The sequence below is a fragment of the Lepidochelys kempii genome, chromosome 6, assembly GCF_965140265.1.
Source record: "Lepidochelys kempii isolate rLepKem1 chromosome 6, rLepKem1.hap2, whole genome shotgun sequence".
Classification (NCBI taxonomy): domain Eukaryota; kingdom Metazoa; phylum Chordata; order Testudines; family Cheloniidae; genus Lepidochelys; species Lepidochelys kempii.
The window spans coordinates 65787030-65809570 of record NC_133261.1 but is presented as its reverse complement, the minus strand read 5'-3'; the positions used below and the strand labels follow the sequence as shown (position 1 = coordinate 65809570).

General features: G+C 45.8%; 1 protein-coding gene across 2 annotated transcripts in view; it reads right to left on the bottom strand.

The window, feature by feature from the left end:
* Positions 1 to 8928: 8928 nt before the first annotated feature.
* Positions 8929 to 22541, bottom strand: part of GALNT16 (polypeptide N-acetylgalactosaminyltransferase 16) — a 125807-nt gene continuing 112194 nt past the window's right edge. Inside the window, exons 15-16 of one of the 2 annotated variants that reach the window (XM_073348460.1) lie at positions 12786 to 12925; positions 8929 to 12624 (exon numbers count right to left, since the gene is read on the bottom strand). In XM_073348460.1, coding sequence (XP_073204561.1) covers positions 12788 to 12925 — 138 coding nt within the window. In that variant the 3' untranslated portion in view covers positions 8929 to 12624; positions 12786 to 12787. The remainder of the gene's footprint in view (positions 12625 to 12785; positions 12926 to 22541) is intronic. The other variant, XM_073348461.1, reaches the window with a different exon arrangement.

Sequence of the window (22541 nt, the reverse complement as noted above, 5' to 3'; positions counted from 1 at the left end):
CAGCGTTGGTCTTTCAGGTTTTATACTCACTTTTATTATTGAGACAATATTATGTGGAGATTCTGAACTCGTTTGAAGGTTACAGATAGCATTACAAACACAGTTATGTAAATGCAAAATAACGAAAGTGTCCCATGAACTCGATTCAGATAAAAGCTTCAGCCATCTCACAGAGTATCTAGACTGGGATGAAAACCACAACTACTTTGCCTTCAATGCTTTACACCCCCAACCCAGATAGTCAAGCACACTTTACTCAACTAAATAAACTTTGAGGAGTTGTACATGAAGATATATGGAGGGAGCATAGCTAGTGATATGACTTGAAGCCAAATGATCTAGGTTCTATTCCCAGTTCTGCCACAGACATGCTATGTGACCTCAGGCAAGTCACAAACTCTGTTTTTCAGTTTTCCTATCCATGGGAGGGGATAAAAATAATATTTTATGTCACTGGGGGCGGGGGGAGGCATGATCGTTAGACACAAGATGGTCCAGGAGTGCAAAGCATTACCTTTTAGCAGGAGCAGTCAAGACTCTATTTTTGATCCACCCAGGGCAGTTTTAGTCCCAGGTGTAAACAAAGGAATGAAAATCCTCTTCAGTTTAGTGACGTTTTGGTGATTTCTACTTCCAGGCTACCACAACTGAACTTCAGTGTGCTGCATGCAGGGGCTTTAAGATATACATATTGGGATGGAACTTCTGGAAATCATTATCATCTGCCCTTTGCTTGTATATTGGATAATTTTGTACATAAACACCTGCCTGTGCACTTTGAGCATGATGGTACATGCACGTGATGGGTTTTGCACATGTAAATTCTGTCAGTTGAGTGTGTAAATACTTATGCTTTAAAAATGTGTGCATGAGACTTTGTGTGTGCAAAGCTGCATTCGTACAACTGGAGGCAGAATTGTGTGATCCCTTTGAAAAAAACTGGTCCTCCATGTTATGAGTAGTGGCAAAGCTCCATCAAAATCTTACACGAGTTGTGAATTCACCCCAGTATGGGTTATTCGGGTAATGCACAGGTCAGTGTAAATGTTTTCCTCTAAGTTTTATGTCCAATTATTGAAAAGGGTGTGGGTATTTATTTATTGCAACATAGTGTGTCCCTAAGGGGTCCTTACTATAATTTATGTACAGCTGTGGTCCTGAACCTGGGATCATATTCCCCAGCCATGTAGGTCATCAGTAGTAGCCGTGATTGGAAGTTCACTCTCTCATTCACATTCCTTGTCTCTGCTCTTCTGCTGGAGCAACTGTCTCAGCCACTTACAACCTGGTCTTCCTGAGAAGTGCTCCTTAAGCCAACAAATTTATTCTCTGTGGTGTCCCTGGAAACACTCAGAGAACATGTTTAAGGGATTCTGAGTGCACCTGAGGAGGACTGATTACAAGCGCTGATGAATGTTACAATCTGCAAAAGGATGAGACTAGTCACCTACTGTACAAATATGCACAAGGAGAAGATCTAGGGCAATTGCAGCTCTAATTTTTGATGAGGTGTTGCAATGTCAGTCACAGACTGTTCTTCACACCACACCAGTTCTTTCTGTTTAGAGAAGCATTTTGAGTTGCTGACATGTAAACAGAAAGGTTGTGTGGATGTGGGGTTTGACAGTAAGATTTTGTTTTATATAGAGAGCCTACAGTGGAAGGAATTCTCCTCCTATTTGGAAGTGGCACTGCAGAGCTGGAGGGGTTGATAACAGAACAGAGATTCTTTTACCTTTAGGTATCCAGTTCAAATCTGGTATAGGCTGATAACCTGTTTGGTGGAAGTTTTAGTCCTTGTTCCTAATGAACAGGTGCCACCAGGGCTAACTGACATAATTCTTGGTCATCTTAGCACAGACATCAAATTACCCTCCCACTGTTGGATCAGGTCTGGGGTAACTTGCAGGGCCGCATGAGGAACTTTGCATTGGTGCCACTTGTGCCATGCCTGTTTTACAGGACAAGATTCGTAAATTCCTCAGAGAGCCCTTTTCCCTACTAATGTATTCCATTATTACATCAGGGGGCCTGAATCGTGATTGCCCTGTGATCTCATGGCACAGCCAGCAGAGCCATCTCCTGGGGATGTTCCCTGATATAGGGGGCTGCCTGGCTGGGATCAAGCCAGAATAACAGCTCTACTCAATTCCACAGTAGTCCCACCTACAGGGAGTGTGTTAGAGGCATTCCTGAGGAAAGGAGACGTGATCAAAGTATTGCTTCACTCTGGCTATTCCTGGCAGCCACAATGGCCCATGGGGGCCACAGGCAGCCCCCGGTGCCCAATCCTATGTCTATACTGGCCTATGAAAGGGGAGATCTACCCCCTTGTATTGAGTTCATCTCTGGCACCATGATGAACTGGGCTCCAAGTCAATCTGGCATCTTTCACTAAAAATAATTAACTTTGATGAATAAAAACAGGGCTGGGAGACAAAATGCAAGACAATTTGGAGGAAATGAACATTTGCAACCAGTCTTTCTTTGACGAGTAATGGTTGGTGCCTAAGTGGCTTTCCTAGCATTTCAAGAAAGGTTCAGAATTTCACAGATGCCTGGCAAACCCAAGCCAAGAAAGTTTCGTTTACACAGAGGTGATGTGTGATACATTAAATGTTGCTAATGAGCATCAGGTGTTTTGCAGGGGAAAATGACTCCTTGTCTTATGTAAAGTAATTATTTTAAAGATCTATTTAGCATTTAGATTGCTTAGGAGGGAAAAAGCTTCCAGCAACTCCTTGCCTTGAAAAATGCTCTGGTAATAAATGGGTCTCCTTGAACATTGCTTTTGTCTCCCTAGACAGAAAAGAGAGAAGACCCTTTAACTTGGGATAATTAGAAGGACATAGTTGGGTTGTCTTTGTCAATGGTGTTATAACATACAGCCACTACATTTAAAGTAAACAAACAAAACCATGGAATAGTGTGTTTAAACAAGCTAAAAATTCCTGCATTAAACACTTTAAGTTATTTGAGAGGGGCTCTGAAAGAACCAACTTGAATTCTCACGCTTTGTAATTCTATGCATTAGGTAAACAGTTCAGTATGGTTTTGTACACAGCTACAGCTGTCAAATTTTTAACATCCTTTTCAGCCATTAATATTTCTGGACTAATCCTCTCAGATTGCACAAACCAGTACTCGGATGGGAGACTTCCAAGGCAAACCCCATGTGCTCCAAGAAGTGGTACTGGCTATTCAGTAGGGGAAGCTCTTGTGTCCCAGCCTGGTGTTAGGGGGTGCCGTGCTAGTCAAGGTGCAGTCTTTCCAATGTGAGAGAAGACAAAGGTCTTGAGCACTATATAAAAATGACTTGGACGCACTCACTTGACCATTGCTTTGTTTCAGAGCCTCACAAAGTGATTCATACCATAGAAATAAATGTATTTTTGATCTGTTGTCTCTTGTCTTATACTTAGATTGTGAGCTCTTTGGGGCAGAGCCTGTCTTTTTGTTCAGTTTGCACAGCGCCTAGCACAGTGGGGTCCCAGCCACTACAGCAAATAATAAATGTAAATCTCTCTCTGCTGGTTGGTACCTCTTCTGTTTATTGCTGGTTCTAAGGCACTCAGACACCATTGTGATGGTTGCATAAGCTGCTTCTCTGTTTACTATTTGAACAATGCAAGCCATATGCTAGGTGGTGTTTCATTTCTATGACAGATTCTGCCGTAGCACAGTGATCTTTCAGTGTGGACTCTGTGTGCACCTATATAGCTGTACAAAATTGCCAAGAAAATTGCCAGGAATAAGATTTACATGCCTGCCCTTTTCCATGATAATCTATAATTATCAAAAGCAAGTGAGTAGAATTTTTCCCAGGCTGTGTAGATGGGAGTTTGTATGGATGAGTGTGTGTACATACACACGACAGCTGGGTGAATAACTGATTTTTCTGTTAGCCTAGCGTTCAGGTGGAGCCAAAACCGATTTTTTAAAATTTTTGGCTAATCAAAAAAGTCAGAAAGTTTTTGTTTCAGGTCAAACCAAAATATTTTTTTCCCATCGCAAAATGAGACGTTTTATTTTTGGCATTTTAAACCTTCTTGACAAAAGCAAAGGAAAAGCAGAGCTAGAATGACTAGGCAGAGAGGAGGAGATGGTGGCGACCCCCTTCTCCAGAGTAGCCAAGTGGTTCGAGCACTCAGGTGAGAGGGGAGGAGACCCGGGTTCCAGTATCTGCTCCCGAATTGGAATTTGAGTCTCCACACCCCAGGTGAGAGGTCTAACCACTGGTCTGTTCTCTTAAGGGTGGGGAGGGAGGTGCACTACCATCACTGCCTCCTCTGTTTTGTGAAGGGCACCTTAATCCCCTTATGAATCTAGCCTGAAAAATCAAAACGTTTCATTTGGATAATGTCAGAGCTATTCACGTTGACATTTCCCACCTTTTTTCATTTCAGCCAAATGCAACAGTAAATGCTTGTGTATACAGCAGGGTGCCTAACTGCCTGTCGTGCACCTGGAGTCAAGACTAGATAGGAAACACTTTATCTTGTATTTGAGCAATAATCTTGCAAAAGATCAAGCACTGTGATACAAGTTATCTGGTCCTCTGAATTTCTTATGCAATTGTCCTATGTCCTTGAAACTTAAGAGGGTTCCTCAATATTAAAATGTGAGCATAAATCTATCAGTGTAAATCATTCATTGCAAGTAGGGTTGGTTTATAAGATGACCAATTATGGTAACCCAGCTATTGAAGGAACAGATGAGTGGGACAGATAGAAGAGAGAAGTAGGACTAAGGAAATCCTGTGTAAAAGTCAGGAGAGACTCATGAGGCTGGAGAGACACCTGTGGTAGCCTAAGGCAGCACCAAGGACAAATGAACCAATGTGCCAGCAGCTGATCTGAAGACTGAGAATATCAGGAGGTTGGAACAAAGGTTGTGAGAGCACAAAACAGTGCTAAGAACAAGAGAAATCATGGCCCAGCCAGCAGTCAAAGTGAGGTGGAAGAAAGCCTTGGGCATTTAGAAAGAGAGCCCTCACTGAGATCCTGCTGCCAAACTGAGGTTCGAAAAGACTCAGGAGCCTGGTGAGAAGGGTGTGGGGACCTGAGGGAATCCTGGTGGCTGGAGAAACCAGTCTGTGAGTGGTGGTGGGGAAAAAAGGCCTGGGGAAGAGCAAGTGGAGACAAAGTCATAGGACTGGAGGCATCAAAAAGGTAAGAGGGGTTTGTGCGTATGTGATTTTAGATTGGAGGAAAAATTATGCCCTGGTCACTCATTTTTGTTAATTTTATGAGAGGATCCCTTTATGCCCAGGTCAGCTCATGTGCAAGTGGATACAGTCTGTATTTATACTGGCTTAGCTCAGTGTCAGATGGCAGTAAGTGTTTTGTGCTGGTTTCCATGGAAATGTTAACCATAGTAGTTGGTATCCATTGAAATCATTATTAAAAAATAGTTCCCCCCTCCCCCGCGTGGATTATTTTGTTGTCTTTTCTCCTATGGTGACTGAACAGAAGGATATTGATGGAGTTGAGTTTATTCTGCCTTTTTGCATTACACAGTACCAAGCATATCCCAACCAGAAATCACAGATGCCATTCAAAGAAGGGACAGTTCTGACCCAAAGCTTTGCAGGTTACCAAGTGCTACTTTGATCATTTCCCAGAGTGATTTCCAGTGTATGAAGGAGGTTACCTCACTCTTAAGTTTCTCAGCTGTTTTGGCCACACTGCTTACTTAGTGGTGAGATACAGACGCCTATGGATTAATTTGTCAGAAAAGTGACAATGAGCTTGAGTCTCTCCTGTGCCTAGACTCCACTTAGTGCAGCAGTAGGGTGGAGGCTGCCAGGGAACCAGGTACAGCCCCTTGATTCTCAGCCTGCCCAGCCCCAGCATGACTTTGTTCAAACTGGGGTCACTGCTATAACATCCCTAAGGGACCAACAGTGAAATGGAGCAGAGCCGAGCTGAGCCCTGCCCTCCCCCCAGGCAGGGAAGCTGGTACAGGAGTAATACTCCTTTGCAAGCAGTGCCTGTGCTACACTGTTCTATATGCCTAACCCGTCTCTACAAGGAGGAGGGAATCATCCTCCCACATTCCCCAGGTCAGATGCAGCCAGTTTGGCCCTTGGGAAAGCCGTGCCTGTTTCCTTGGATAGGGCCTTTTAAAAGCCTTCAGGCTCAGTGAATGTTTGCTCAGCTTCCTAGGTTCTAAGGAGCTTGCAAATCTCAGTACACATGTAGAGAAGTTGGGCTAATATCCTGCAGCCCAGCCAAGACCTGGAGTTCCCACTGCATTTCAAAACACCTTCATTTGCTGTTCAGCACACCCATGTAACATCAAATACAAGATATGATACCTACCAGCCTGAGGAGGGACTGCTGAGTCTTCTCACTTCTATTAAGTTCCAGGGAAGCTTGAAACCAGTTCCCCCTTTCAGGCAGTCACTTCCTGGAGTGGCCACCATTGGCACAGGGCCAGAGCCACCCAGGTGTAGCAACAGGCAGCCATGATTAAGCCCTGATTCTAAACCCAAAATTTCAAAATGGAAGCTCTGGCTGAGCCATTCAGGGAAGCTGGTGGTGGCAAGAGGAATCCTGTAGAATTACTTCTGGAAGAAACTGGGGAATCAAACTGCATGAAAAGGCCTGAGCACCTAATGTATGTCTCTAAGCAGCTCCACAGGGGTAAGTCATGTCTCCTCTCCCCCAAGCCAGGGGCAGAAGGATGGCCTGGTAAGGGACAGGCTCGCAGCTTTAGGTGAGAGGATCTGGGTGGCAAGGGGAGACAGTCTAAGGAGGAGAGGCTCTGTGAAAATACTGTTCATGGAAGATTTTTTGCTGATGTAGTAGCTTAATGTTAACTGCTCTCCACAACTACTTCTGTGCTGCAGGAAAGAAAGGATGCTCTTCTTCCTAGCCTGTTAAAAGGGACTTGCTATGCTATTTGTGATTAGTTCTCTTTAGTTGCCAGGAGCACCCTATAAATCGCTAAGTCAACTCCCGCAGTGTTTCTTTTGAAGTGCCCTGGGACTCCGGGCAAAGGATTCTGGGATGCATCTGCGGAGGAGCAGTTACAAGTGCCACAACGTAGCTAAACGGCAAGGGGAGCAGAGAAGGAACCCCTGCTTCACGGAAAGCAAAGAAAATAAAGAGTCTGAACGCTTTTTTCAAAGTGGATTTTATTCCAGGCATTTAAATAGACAAGTTCTGGCACATGCTTTGTTGAAAAAAAAGGAAAAACAACCTGTGTTTCACATAAACTACATTTGGCAAAGAAAACTTTTTAACCAAGTGAAAGAAAATAAACTCTTTGAAATTGATTTCTGTACAGCTGTAGTTTTAGCTCCTGTTAAATAAACTCTAAATCACCTGGCACACTGCACATGAAATTACACTGGATGATCTGATTTAATAAGCGCTTTCTTAAGGACATTCTCTTCTATTAATCTGAAAGCTCTTCCTCATAGTCTAGATGTATGTCCAAAGTCAATAGGCAAAACAACAACCAGTCACTACTTGTTCTGATTGTTTGTTTTTACAAAGTGAGGGGCAAACCGTGAGGTTTTTACCAGCCAAAGCTCCCACTGAAGTCAGTGGGAGCTTTGACTGAGAAAGGGCTTCAAGATATGGCACTAATGGAATTGGACTAGCAGAAGCAGCACCCTGTGTGGAAAGGGTGATGATCACATCCCTCACGTAAGATCTATGAGGAAATACATTTATAACCGATTTAGACGAGTCCTCAACTGCTTTGGGAAGGTGGTTGGTTTGTCTGAAATGGAAAGAAGTAGCACTCTGTGCTGGTTCCTTATCAAGGATCATGACAATCAAACAGGAGATCTGCAAACTATTGATTGATTGTAATGTAAATCACCAAAGATGTGTGAGGGAGTTATGTTTTGGAATTCAGCCTTCTGTTAGCATGCAGTGCTGCAGGTACTTCTGGGCCTGACACCCAGCGCAGGCAATGAGGAAATCACTTGGGGTTGATTTTGCATGGAATATTTATTGGTGAATGAAGCTCTTGAACCAGGTCTGACCTTTAGTCAAACAGCAACCTTGGAAGATTCAGAACGTGGAGACTCCATACATACAGGGCTCAGGAGCCAGAGCCAGCAGCAACGTTTCTTCAGAGGGTCTCCTCACAAAGAGAAACCCTCCACAATTGTTTTGTTTGAGGAGGTGGAGTTAGAGCTGGCTTTAGCCCCCAGTGGAGATACCAGACAAATTCTTAAAAGGGAACCGCAAGTAAGACAGCGCTTCTCTCCCTGTCTCACGCGGAAGGCTATGGACACACTAACACTTATCAGAGTAGCAGCCGTGTTAGTCTGTACTCGCAAAAAGAAAAGGAGGACTTGTGGCACCTTAGAGACTAACCAATTTATTTGAGCATGAGCTTTCGTGAGCTACAGCTCACTTCATCGGATGCAACTAACACTTATGTTGGCATAACTTAGGTCGCTCAGGGGTACGAATAAGTTGCTAGCAAGGAATATTAACCTGCAGGGTGGGAAAATAGGGAAGCGCAGGGGGTCTCCTTAGGCAATATTTTGACAAAAAGCTGCAGTCTACAAGCATTTGAACACACAAAGAAATTACCAGCCACTTCCTCTCAATCTTTCTTCCTTTTAGTTTTGTCAGCCAGGTAAGTGACTTCCCTGCTCCCCACTGCCTGAAGCAGCGCCTCCTGCCTGTGGCTGGGATGCGAAGGACTTTATCTTTTTTCCCGAGGGCCTGGCTGTCCCACGTTCGCTCGCTCTTTCAGTTTTCCTCTCCCCCTTGCTCTCATTTCCTCTCCCTCTGTTCTCTCCGCCCCCTCTCCCGATGCTGCCTCGCCCCAGCGCCGCCCTTAGGCACACGCGGCTGCGTGCAGCACCATTCCCCTCGCGGGCCGCGGCTGGTATCCTCTCTTCTCCGCCCCCCCCCCCCCCCCCGCGCTGAGCCGGCGGGCTTCTCCCCGCCCCCTCCCTCGCTTGCTTCTCAGCCGCTTGGCTGAGGGCTCCCGCTTCCGGCTCTCCCAGAGCGGAGTCCCTCCCTGGACCCCGCCTGCCTGCGCGGCTCGCTCTCCGGTGGGGGCCGGGCCGGGGAGCGAAACTTCCACGGGAATCAGCGGCGGGTGGCTGAGCGGGAGAGAGAGAGCGGGGGAGGCTTCAAGTGACAGTGCGGTCACTGTCTCTCACACTTCCCTAACACACACACAGGCTGGCTCTCACACCCACGTGCACTCTGCCTCTCACCAGTCACAGTCCCCCAATACAGATTGTCACACACACACAGTCTCGCACTCCCCCACACACAGTCGCGCTCTCACACGCACACAGGTTCTCTGTCTCTCTCACATGCACTAGTTCTCTCTCTCTCTCTCTCACACACACACACACACTTGTATTATTGTTGGTGGTGTTACTGCTTGGTACTTTCTGTCAAAATGCTCAAGGTGAGCCAGGAGTGGCTAGGGGCGGGGGAGATTCTGGGGGTCCATATGTGGGGGTGGTGGCTGTGCCCCCTCGACACACTGGGGTCACACTGGAGCCAGCTGGGGCCCTCCTTCAGTGGAGCATAGGGGCACCAGTTTAATAATACTGCATAGGGCCCCATAAATCCTAAGAACATGCCTAGCTCTTCCTCTTTTTCCCTGTATTCATTCTCTCTTTCTCTGTCTCTAAGACCTTGCCCTTGCTCTTCTTCATCCTTCTGATGTGCACTTGCATGGCACTGAAGCATCTCTGCAGGACACAGGAGGAGAAGGCAGCAGTACCCCTGGACTCTGCCCAGCACTCCCTCCTCCCATACAGGTAGTGCTGCACCAAATGGAACTTGCCCCAACTGGGAGTGGGGAATGGCCGCCTGAGTTTTCATTCGCTACGCAGATCACTCATCAGATTCATCCAAGGACATTACTAAGATGACTAGCTACACTGAAATGAAATATCAGCCAGTGAATGTTATCCTGAACCAGCAAGGACTTCCAGTTTTCAATATGCTGGAAAAACAAAACAAGAGCTAATAAAGGATAAATACTTTGCACCTCTAGAGCACCTGTCATCTGAAAATCTTAAAGCACTTTATGAACACTAATGAATTAATTCACATGGCACCCATATGAAATAGGTTCTGTATTTCTTCCCCATTTTTAAAATAGGGAAACTGAAGTGTAGAGAGGTTAAGTGACTTGCTCAAAGTCACACACTTTGGCAGAGCCAGAAAAGAACCCAAACGTTCAGACTCCTGCTGCTTTGTCTACTGCTCAGGTACGGATTCTGCCACCTGTCTGGATGACAAACTTTTTTTTTTTAAACAGAAGAATAATAGCAAATGATGAATCCTCTTGTTTTCATATCAGCAATCTTATTCACATGCAGATACAGGTACAAAGAGCTACTATTCTCCAGTGTGCAACTAAATCATTTGTGAATAGAGAATTAAAAAGAAGACACAGATATGGTCAAAGCAAACAGCTGTTTAGAATTTAAAGAAATACGCTCATTGTTTTGCTATATTTGCCCTGTTCTAGTGGTGGTTGTGGGGATTACAAAATCCAACAGCAATACAAAGGGTTTAATAGGCTTGTCAATTAAAACAATTTTGGCTTTTTTCCAGATGTAAACCACCTCCTGCAACTCTGGAAACTCAAACCTGACACACAACTGGAGGGCTCCCAGAAAACAAAAAGGGATACTAACTAGAAACAGAAAGTGAAACTGGCTGTTCTATTTACAGAAAGCAAACAGCATAAGTAAGGAAAATTCACTAGATTTTTAGCGTTTCCCCTATTTTTATAACTTCAGGTATGTAGCACAGACTGATAGTTCTTAATGTATGGATTTGTATCCTGATGCTATTTCTTTAGGAGACCTTTGGTCTCCTGGATGAAAAAGAGAAAGGCTCAGCTCTGCTAACGCCTTCACAACTTGGGATACACAAGTATTCTCAGTACCAGGCCTTTCCACACCATATTCATTTAAGTAAAAGAAGAACTGGAGGCCTTTACGGGCACACCTTGTCTGTCTGGTAGTGAAGGGTTAGGAATGGCAGATTCTGGTGATCAGAGCCCCTTTGTGCCAACAGCAGCAGGGTGAATTCTTGCCCTCCCTCTCCACCTATGCATGGATGAAAACAAAAAGGGTTGGGGTGCGAGTGACCAAACACTTGGACTGTATGCATCCCCATTTAGAAGTGAGAGAGAACACAAGGAAATGCCTTAGTGTGAGCACTAATGGAATGGGGAGTGGGTTCAGAAAAGGGAAGGTGGGTGGGTGAGTACTAACCCTTTGGAGGGAAAAGCTGGTCTTCTCGGCTGGGAAGAGCTAATGAAAGAAGAGCAGCAAAATCCTCAAACCTTTTAGCTGCCTGTCTTTGAGAGAGGGTGAAGGTTAGTAAAAGGAGAGCTGCTACCCCGGGCTGTATTCACATGGACAGCGCGCGCACCCACACACACACACTCTTTGCTATTTCACTGCGCTCCTTTGGCATAACCCCCAGTTAGAACACAGTAATTACCCAGGGGATTGCACTCTCTCTGTGTTAGTGCATCCCAGCTGAGGAAAGGCAGAAGGGAGCGATATTGGCTCCCTCCACATTGCTTGGCCTGTCATCACCGAATACACCAACACACGCTGTCAGTGCAGTGCCGTGGAATGCCTTCGGGGTGGGGCTTAATGGACATTTCCTAGCGGTTGTAGCATCAGATCTATCAGTCTCAGAGTAACCTCCAGCAACCTCCTATATCCCAGAATTTAGCCAGTCATTTTCTGAATGTCAGGTCAACTCATAGCAGAGTAACACTGGGGGAGGAAGGAAATGCACAAACTAAAGCCTGGCTATTTCTCCGGTTCCCTGGGTGTAGGGTACAAGAGCAGGGGCTGTTATACAGATACTGGCATTTCATAATAAGCTTGCATCCTATTCTAGGACTCCGTCATATGAAGCACACCAATCTGACTGGTTAATGAGAGTTGGGTTTGGATTACCACCTACAGCAATGGTATTTGGCCTCTCTAAGATCTCACCACAGAAGCCTTCCTGACCATCATGGCTATTTCCCATAGGAAATGGGAAGCTGTAAAAAGAAACTCTGGAAGGAATGACATTGACATGATCCAGTGGAACACTGCACAAATACAAACCTTCCCCCCCTGCATCCATTACCCCTCCTCGGCCCATTCTCCATCCATACTACAAATTATGTGTACAATGGCAGTGTCTGCAGACTGACCAACCAAGAATGATGCCCCAGTGTGCTAGGCCCTGTCCCAACACAGTCCCTGCCCCTCAGATCCACTGCCCATCTCCCAACCCATGCATTAGTTATGTTGCATTTCCCACAAAGCAACCTCATTGCAGCAGTTCGAGACAACACACACAAATAACACAAGATGTTATAGAGGAAAGTCAGTGGAGCCCAGGAGCCACCAAGAGTTTGTAGAAGCATTGTCAAGACCACTGGTTACATGGAATCCACAGGACTGAAAATCATAAAGTTCAATGCAAAGAAAGGAGAGAGCTGTTACTCAGTACTTGTTGCTCCGAGCTCTATTCGGCTATTGGGTTGTGCCCTCTCTTACCTTTGATTGCTGTTGTATGAGGATGTCAGTCACCGCAAAGAAGAAACAGATGGATCAATTTCAGTGCCACTTCTTATCCCCCCTCCCCTAACTTCTTCCTTAAAAGTTCAAAAGCAGTGAATGTTCAGCTGAAATGGTGACTTGCTGATGATCACAATCGAAACATTAGCGTTAGAAATAATAAACCTTTACTCCCCACCCTAACCCCTTCCATTCCCCAAGTCTCATGCAAAAAGAAAGAGAGAAGTTTCCGGGCTACCATCATGTGGCTTGTAGCAGCTCCCACTGTTGGCCGGATCTATCCGATTGGCATGGGTTGGTCACCACCCTGCTGGACTGGTTTTCCAGACAGAGGCCGCTGACAAAGTGCTGAATGAAACTGCCTTTCATCTTCCATTTCTGAGAGAAGGGGTGGGAAGAAGGGAGGAGAAAGAAGAAACAATGTAGTGAGATGAAAGGCTCCCCCTACTTTCACCATGGAGGCTGCTCCTCCCAGCTTGAAACAGGAGGCAGGGTTTGGAACAATTGGCGGGGGGACATAGTGGAACTTCAGGAAATTGGAATTCTGGTTTGTGGTGACTTTTCCAAAATCTGGGATCCTCTGTATTTTCCATAATCAGGGTTTGGCTGATAGGAGTTCACCTGTACTTATAGGGACAGGTTTTCACGGGTATTTAGGAGCCTAACGATGCACATAGACACCTAGTGGGATTTTCAAGGGAACCTAAGCGGGTTATGTTCCTAATTTCCTTATCTGCATCTCTAGGCACCTGCTGGCCCACGGAGAATCCCTCTGCTGCAGGGTGCAGGCCAAATCCTGCTCACGCTTACCTTAGTGTAAACTAGGGCTGCTCTGAGGTTACACTGCTGTAACACAGCAGAATCTGGCACACATAATAATTACAATGGCATAAAACATACCATATAAAACCAACTATGATATTAGAAAGCCAAAGTGGTATTAAAAGGGGGCTGGCTGCAACCTGGCCCTACATTTGAATACTTTGTTTTGCAGGGGAGTGTTTGTTCTATCACTGTTTAGTGCCATGGGGAAGGACAGGCCCAGGCAGAGGCAGCAAGGGCAGGAATTCCACACCCTCAGAACCACCTCTGCAAACAGCCCTTCACCTTGCTGAGCCAATGCAGGATGGGGAAAGCTGAAAGGTGAGTCGGGTCCGAACAATGCAGATTGCCATGAAGCAGCAGCTCAAGGAAGAAGTCTCAGATATAGCCAAGTCCCTTTTCCATTAAGGGCTTTAAAAGCCAATGGAGCTGCCTTAAAGTCAAACTGTCACTTCAAAGTAAGAACCTTTCTTTCCTCTGTCTAATTTCTGAAGACAATTCACAAATCTATCTCTCCAGTCCTAGCCAGGCCCCTTCCATCCCATCCCACATCTCCTCTGGAAGATTTTGTCGGCTTGAATTTAACATGGGAGAAGCCAGATTCCTTATCTTCTTTCCCAAACTCTGTCCACTTCTACCTCCTCTGTCACTGTTGCAACATCACCACCCTCCCTCTGACTCCCGCCTATGACCTGGGGTATTTTTGGCTGCTCCCTTTCCCTTGCATCTGGGTTACGTCCAAATCATGTTGCTTCCTCCTCCTCGGTACCGACAAGACCCATCATTTTCTTTCCATTCACACAGCTAAATCTCTGATCCAGGCCTTCATTATATCTCATCTTAGTTACAGCAACATCTCTGTCTCTGCCTTCCCCAAAGCCTACTTTGCCTTTCTCCACTCCATATAAAATGCCACAGCAAGTCATCATCTGCTTGCCCATTGATCTGATCATGTCACTGCCCTCTTTAAAGCCCACCACTGGCTCCTTACCCGCTAGCACATCAAATTCAAACTTTTTATCACCACCTAGAAAGCTCTTTATAACTCTGCCCCTCCCTACTTATCCAAGCTGATCTCACTTCATGCTGCCCCAGCATTCCTCCACTCTGCCAGCATTTCCACCCTGACTGCCACGTTGTCAGCATCTCAATAAATGCCTCTATGCCTTCTGCCATGCATGGAGCAACGTTCCTGGGCTCATCCGCAAGGTCTCCACCCACAAAGAATTCTCTTGGTGGCCCACTGTGGTTGTGATGCTTACACTGAAAGGTCAAAGTATGTATTAGGAGTCCGGTGGCACCTTAAAGGCTAACAGATTTATTTGGGCATAAGCTTTTGTGGGTAAAAAACCCACTTCTTCAGATGCATGGAGTAAAAATTACAGATGCAGGCATTATTATACTGACACGCGACGAGAAGGGAGTTACCTCACAAGTGGAGAACCAGTGCTGACAGGGCCAATGCAATCAGGGAGGATGTAGTTCACTCCCAATAATTGCTGAGGAGGTGTCCATTCCAGGAGAGGCAAAGTTGCTTTTGTAGTGAGCCAGCCACTCCCAGTCTCTATTCAAGCCCAAATTAATGGTGTTAAATTTGCAAATGAATTTTAGTTCTGCAGTTTCTCTTTGAAGTCTGTTTCTGAAGGTTTTTGTTCAAGTATGGCTACTTTTAAATTTGTTATAGCACCTCATCAACCTATCCTGGAAAATGATCCCTCACTCTCAGAGACCTTGGGAGGCAGGCCAGTCCTCGCTTACAGACAGCTCCTCAACCTGAAGCAAATACTCACCAGCAACTACACACCACACCACAGAAACACTAACCCAGGAACCTCCCTGTAACAAACCTCATTGCCTACTCTGTCCCCATATCTACTCTAGCGACACCATCAGAGGACCCAGCCACATCAGCCACACCATCAGGGACTCATTCACCTGCACATCTACCAATGTGATATATGCCATCATGTGCCAGCAATGCCCCTCTGCCATGTACATTGGCCAAACCGGACAGTCTCTATGTAAAAGAATAAATGGACACAAATCAGACATCAGGAATGGTAACATACAAAAGCCAGTAGGAGAACACTTCAATCTCCCTGGACATTCTGTAACAGATTTAAAAGTAGCCATACATACTTGAACAAAAAAACTTCAGGAATAGACTTTAAAGAGAAACTGCAAAACTAAAATTCATTTGCAAATTTAACACCATTAATTTGGGCTTGAATAGAGACTGGGAGTGGCTGGCTCACTACAAAAGCAATTTTGCCTCTCCTGGAATGGACACCTCCTCAGCAATTATTGGGAGTGAACTACATCCACCCTGATTGCATTGACCCTGTCAGCACTGGCTCTCCACTTGTGAGGTAACTCCCTTCTCTTCGCGTGTCAGTATAATAATGCCTGCATCTGTAATTTTCACTCCATGCATCTGAAGAAGCAGGTTTTTTACGCATGGAAGCTTATGTCCAAATAAATGTTAGTCTTTAAGGTGCCACCAGACTCCTTGTTGTTTTTGTGGATCTACCCCTTGATACTTGAAAGTATGTGTTGTTTCCTCTTAGCCCCAATCTCTCATTACTTGCCTCTTTGCTTCAACAGTGAGTTCTTTGGGACGGGCTGCACCTGCATTTTCACCCAGCATAGACAGGGCCTAGGGAAGAGTGCTTTCTACTGAGTCATCAGCATCGCTTCCCACAATACACAGGTGTTCCTATGTATACATAGGAGGCTCCCCTCCAAGTGCTAACCAGGCCAAATGGTGCTTGGTGGATGAGAGTTGGGAAGACCACAGCCTGAGGCTGCATGTAGTTTCCTGTGAAGGTTTTTGAGATTCCCCCCAAACACTCAGTTTTCACCCTCTCCCTGTACCTTTACTCATCTATCTATCCGAGATATCACGCCCAACTGCGCTGCCCCAACACAAGGTTGTTCTCAGGGGCTGTAGAGCACCATTTAAAGTGTGCCGGGGTGGGGGGGATAGATTTGTCCCTGTGCCTGACCCTCCTCTTCCCCTCTCAGGCGCCCTCTTTCCCTACCAGCAGCCTAAACCCTGAGGTTCATGAGCCCCTAAACATACATCCTCCAAATTTGAATGGGTGGCATTGCACCACTCAGGTTTGGCCCAGCTGCTCGTCCATCAGATGGAGGGGTGGTCAAGCCAAATTTGAGTGAGTGGCATTGTGACCTGTTGCATGGGGCAGCAGTGCCATTCAGGTTTGGCTCAGCCAAAAAGCGATCAGGCCACAGCTGGGCAGCCCACTCAAACTCCACAGCCTGTGATTGTTCTTATAATTCTTGTGGGGCCTCGAGTGATCAGATAAGAGATTTTAAGTGAAGCCTAGTGAGTCTCTAGCCACTTTACTGCTTCCTCCTGAATATGAGGGGAGGAGGGGGGCATAAAAACTCCAGGCCTGTATGGGGCAAAATTAATGAGATCAAAACCACTGTTTTTACGTCATCTAGGGAAAAGAACCAACAACTTCCGCTTATAACTGTCAACACACAAACTGCTACCTGCATAAAATTCCTACAGCCAAATCCCACGCCTGTACTTCCTCCCCCCACAACTGACCTACCACTTTCTACTGCACTGAGAGATTCAGGATGACTCTGAAACAACTGCTGGGTTTTCAGGTTGTGCAATTAACTGAGAAGTTCATTTGTTTGGTGTAGTTTATTAGCAGGAAGAAATGTGTGGTGCTGAACGCTCACTGTGTGTCCTCCTGCTGCTGCTGTTGCTGCAGGCCATTGCTGAAGACGGAGTGGCTGGCATCTGCTCAGCGCACAGAGGCTCACAGATCAGTGGATCTCTAATCTGGAGAAATCACATGACACAGAATCTCCGATGGGGCCAGGTTTCTCCTGGGTGGAAGAGGAAGGAAAATGTCCCTTGCTAATTGCCATGGTCACAGATCTCTAATATTCAAGGCATGGTAAACTGCAGCCTTCTCCTTCACAGCAGCAATTGCTAATACAGGAAGCCATAGCACATACGAGGAAAGGCATCCACAGGGGAGATGCAAGGTGGAGAGAAGGCCTTCACATGCAGAGGTATTACCGAAATGAGGGCAGGCACAATATGTGCTCTTGGGGATTCCCAGGAGCAGGTGTACCCTTCTCCCAGTCCTTCATGATGGTGTCTGCTTTCTGTGGTTTACTTCCTCCCTGGCTCTCTACACAGTGGGCCTCTGCCAGGTGATAGCCAGCCTAACCTGGAACGTGGATTTTGGGTCCTAGGAGGCAGCAGGTGTTGATGGCACTGTAAGCTCCATTTTGTGCTTCAGGAAGGGTTATAATTCCACCCCCACCATATTTCTGGCCCTCCTAGCACCCTCCCTGATCATGTTGACTTCTTCCCAGTGAAGCAAAGGCCAGTCCCCCAGCAGGAGACCCCTCAGTCAGAGCTGGTAACAGTGGCAAGCTGAGGATTAATATTTGTAAAATCACGTCCAGGCTGTTTCAGGTCTAACTGGACTGAGCGGAGAAGACCCTACATTGCACAATTGCTCTGTCATGCGAGAATAATAATCAGTGTATAGATAAGCAAGAAGACAATGAGGAGCCACCCGGACACTGTTGCGGTAGGAATTATAAATAGTGCCGTAATGAAATGCTGTGTTAGCGAGTTGATATAAACTTTAACCACTGGATTTTCACTGAATGTGGCTGGGAGCCTAATACCTGCAATATGTGGCAACCTAAAAACTGTTCACTGGGTCAGTTACCCATGAATGACCCAAGGCCTATAGAGTTCTAACATTAATCTAAAAGGGGAGGCAAGTCTGACAGCTTCTCTAGGGATATTTGCTCCCTGAATATGGTGCGTCTGCAATTGCTCCAGACCTTTCAAGCCAGCCTGACAGGCTGTCCCCCTTTTCTTGCATCAATCAGGCAGTCAGGCCAAACATCCTCTTCAGATCCCCAGGCTGTCAGCCTACTGAGCACTCAAACCTTGTGTCCTAACTGGGCCATCTGCTTGACTGAGAAGAGGGAGACAGGAAAATCCCAACAGTCTGGAGCGCTCCATTCAATGTAGCTGCTGAAATCAGCCATCTCTGAGTAAATGAATGGCAGAGAATCCTGGTGGAGCTCTCAAACCCATGTTATTACTATTATTTATTTATGGTACAACCACAACGTACTAGGCACTTTCCAGCCAGACAGGAAGGTGCAGCCCGTCCCAAAGAACTCCCTGTTGAAGCAAAGAGACATGTAATGAGAGATTGAGGCTAAGAGGAAACAACACATACTTTCAAATATCAAGGGGTAGATCCACAAAAACAACAAGGAGTCCGGTGGCACCTTAAAGACTAACATTTATTTGGACATAAGCTTCCGTGCATAAAAAACCCACTTCTTCAGATGCATGGAGTGAAAATACACTTTGTGCCAGCTCAAGATTTTGGGTTACCAGTTCTGAAATGACTCTTTGGGCTTGCCAAGCTTTCAAAAAGTTTTGGTCTGAATCTCTCTGTACCTCTGCCTCTCTTTCTGTCAAAAGGAGATAATACAGATTACCCCCTAGAACTGGTTGGACAACATGTCATGATTTTCACAAATATTTTATCTCTTTTTTTACCCATCAAAATCTCATCAAAATTTTGAAACTGTCCCACTAGCCCTACTGTGCACTAAAGTGCTTTGCAATATATGAATGAAGGTGCTGTAAGTGCCAAATATCATTACTCTTTGCAGTGTTGTAGCTAAATAGGTCCCCCCAGGATATTAGAGACACAAGGTGGGTGAGATAGTATCTTTTATGAGACCCACTTCTGATGTTGAGAGAGACAAGCTTTTGAGCCACACAGAGCTCAAAAGCTTGTCTCTTTCACAAACAGAAGTGGGTCTAATAAAAGCTATTACCTCATCCACCTTGTCTTGCAAATATTATTACTATAATATTGAAGGAAAAGTCATTCAGTCCTTCCACTCTGATAGTGTAAAATATAGCCCAAGGTATAACAGTACTATAATTTTTCAGTGTGAGCACAAGTTGGTTTTTAACTTCTGTCAGTCCAAATAATTTTACAGGCAAATCATGGGTCTTAGCGGGTCTGGAATTTTTGCAAGTGACTAAAAATAGCTCAGTAAACCTAGGAAGCTACTGGCAGCAGCCGAGTCAGGTAAGAAGTAAGAGTAGAACAGCAGGGTGTTATATATTAGGGGTATGTTTACACTAGAAACACTACAGCAGCACAGGTATTGACCTAGTAGTGTCTACACTGGGGCTTAGGTCAGCTTGACTTCAGCTCTTAGGGGACTGAATTGTTCACATCCCTGAGTGGCAAAGCTAGGTTAACTTAGGGTTTAGGTGTAGACCAGACACAGGACTGAGGTACAGTAGGTGAAGCTGATAATTGGAATAGCCGGGTGTTATGACCCACAGGCCTCATACCTGGGTCTGCAAGGTTCATGGAAGCAGCCATGCTCCAACCATCTACCTGGCAGCAGCTTACCTGAGACCCCGGAAGCCCAGTCCCAGTGTGAGGGTCCACCCCTGACGCCCGATTGGCAGAGTCCCAGAGTGACAGATTGGCCTGCTGGCCCTACTTAAGCCCGCAGCAAGAACAGGAAGCTGTCTGAACAACTGGGCTCCCCTCTGGTCTGTGAGTCTCGTACTACCCACTCCTGCTACCATCTGCTTCTGCTCCGCTAGCTTGGATTTCCTGGCATCTGACTTGTGGCTCCTGACTTCTAGTTTATCTCCTGCTTCTGACCTTCCGGTGTCCTGACTCGGCTGACTTTTGACTCCTATCTTATGACTGTGGGCTCTGGCTCTGACTTCTAAGCACGGCTGCCCATGAGCCAGCTCTGAGATAGAGGGTACTGCAGGTCATGACTGAGGTGCATTTGCAGAGCTGCAGGGAGCCTAGGACTGGAATCAGAGGAGATCTTTCACAGAAGATTGTGCGTAAACAGAGGTGTTTGATAGGAAAGCTTGTATGGCAGTTGGAGCACTAGGCCAGAATCTAACAAGTGCTGTCACTCTCCCTGTGAGCTCTGAAATTCACAAAACTGAAACGAAAAGGAAATCGGAGCTGAGAAAATCTCATGTCTCCTGAAAATTGCTTTCAAGCTGTGGTATACTGAAGGAACATTTTACTTGGCTATTACTGTCAAGACGCTGGCTCAGACACCTACAAAACTGTAAGGTTTTCACTCTGTTTTTTGATTGTCTGCACATAGTTCCATTTGTCTTTATCTCAGATAATATGCATCATTGAGCAGCAAGCTGGGGAAAAAGGCAGACAGCTATGGCTTCAGATTTGGTCGTCCCTCAAAAAACGCGACTGTCCTAATTTTCAGGCTGGGGTCTCATTCTCTCAGGTAAATTACAATGAAATACTTTTGTCTAATGGGATTTCTCTTTGTTCTGTCTTGGAATATTATGCCAGGTTTTCTCAATTCTATTCTCTTGTTTTTAGTGTCTGACTCTCACTTGGTCTTATATTTGTCCTCACTTTATTACAAATTAAAATGCCACGTCCACCACCAGTCTGAGACTATGTAATAATTTATCTGACATTCAAGTAGAAATGCTAACATCTAAATATCATTATGGATAATGTCCATCTGGTTTGAAATCTAGTTCTGATCATAAAGAATAGCACTTGGCTAGCTCTCCATTAGTGCTGCCAGCAACCAGCTGTTCCTGTTCAGTGATCATGGCTTTGCCAAATATATGTTGTTCCTGGTCTCCTTTAGCCCAGTACAGAATAGCCTGATGGGGCTGGAATGCTTTTAGACTTGGGTCATTCTCTGATCTCTCCATCAAGTGCTTTCCTGCATATATGTACATGGACTTATTCTGACTCAGTAATTTGTTTTTACAAAGCCTATTTTGATGTGGCTCGCAAGTTAAACTGTTGCTTGCCTTTCTGGCAAAAACAACAGTCTTTGAATGATCCGACTGGCCCACAGCTTGCAAGCCTTTATTCTCTTTCTGAACATCAAATCAAATCCACTGCATGCATCCGATGAGGTGGGTTTTAGCCCACGAAAGCTTATGCTCAAATACATTTGTTAGTCTCTAAGGTGTCACAAGTACTCCTGTTCTTTTTGTGGATACAGACTAACACGGCTGCTACTCTGAAACCAGTCAAATCAAACTGTCTTTCAGTAACAGAGCAAGGCTCCCAGTGTTGTGACACAGTCTACTCTGGCTTGGCTACTGAATGAAACAGTTGCTCACCTTTCTGTTCTGACTTTCTGCAGCTGCCAGAGCACTTGCCACTGCCCAAGCTCTATCTGCACCTTGACCACAGGCTCCTCAGTGCATACTCTGTCCCAAACTTCAGGCTACCCCCCCCCCTCCCCCATTCAAAGCGAGCTTCTGCCACCTCTGCCTGCTTCCCTAGCCCTGCAGGGCAAGCGTCCTCTCTGCGGCAGAGAGGCACATGGGCTCCTCTCCCCAGAAGTGAAAAATCAGTGCACACGAACACCCGTGGATTCACTGTGCCGTTGGAGTGAGTTACAGAGTGTTGATGTGACAGTTTTATAGTGGTCTCATTACAAAGATGCGAACACAAACTTTGGAGCCAGTCTGCTAAGGATGTGAGTCATTGCTTTCCATTACCTTATGTGGATAAGCTGGACTCAAATCAAGGGCTTGACCCAGCAGATGATTTTGCTGACAGTCTGTTAACAAGGATTTTGTTTAAATGCTTCAAATAATTAAATATGGGGATGAACCAAAACTCGAGTTCCAAACACTCCTGAATTTTGTGGGGGAGGGGATGGGATACATGGGCCTGAATCCAACCCTGGATCTAGATTTTGAATCTGGGCCCATCTCTATATATTGGGCTAATGGTAAACCCTAGATCCAAACAGCTCTGAATTTTTGGGGATTCATATTCCAGATCAGGATTCTTGCAGCTGGAGCTCTCTCTACTAGCAGTGTCCAAGCTGGCTGCATGTCCTGGGATGACAAAGGGTATTGTGTAACCACACCCATAGGTCTGGCAACCACTGCTATTAATATTGATGTTGATCTTTAACTAGCAGGATCCTCCCTTCCCCACACCCTCTCTGCCCATCCGCACGCTCCCCCTTTTCCATTTGAGACAATGCCTCAACTTCATTTTGGGGACTGGAACTGTCTCTCCCAGCTCCCAGATCAAGTGGAAACTGAAGCTGGCAGCTACCAGGTGATTCATGTGTGAGC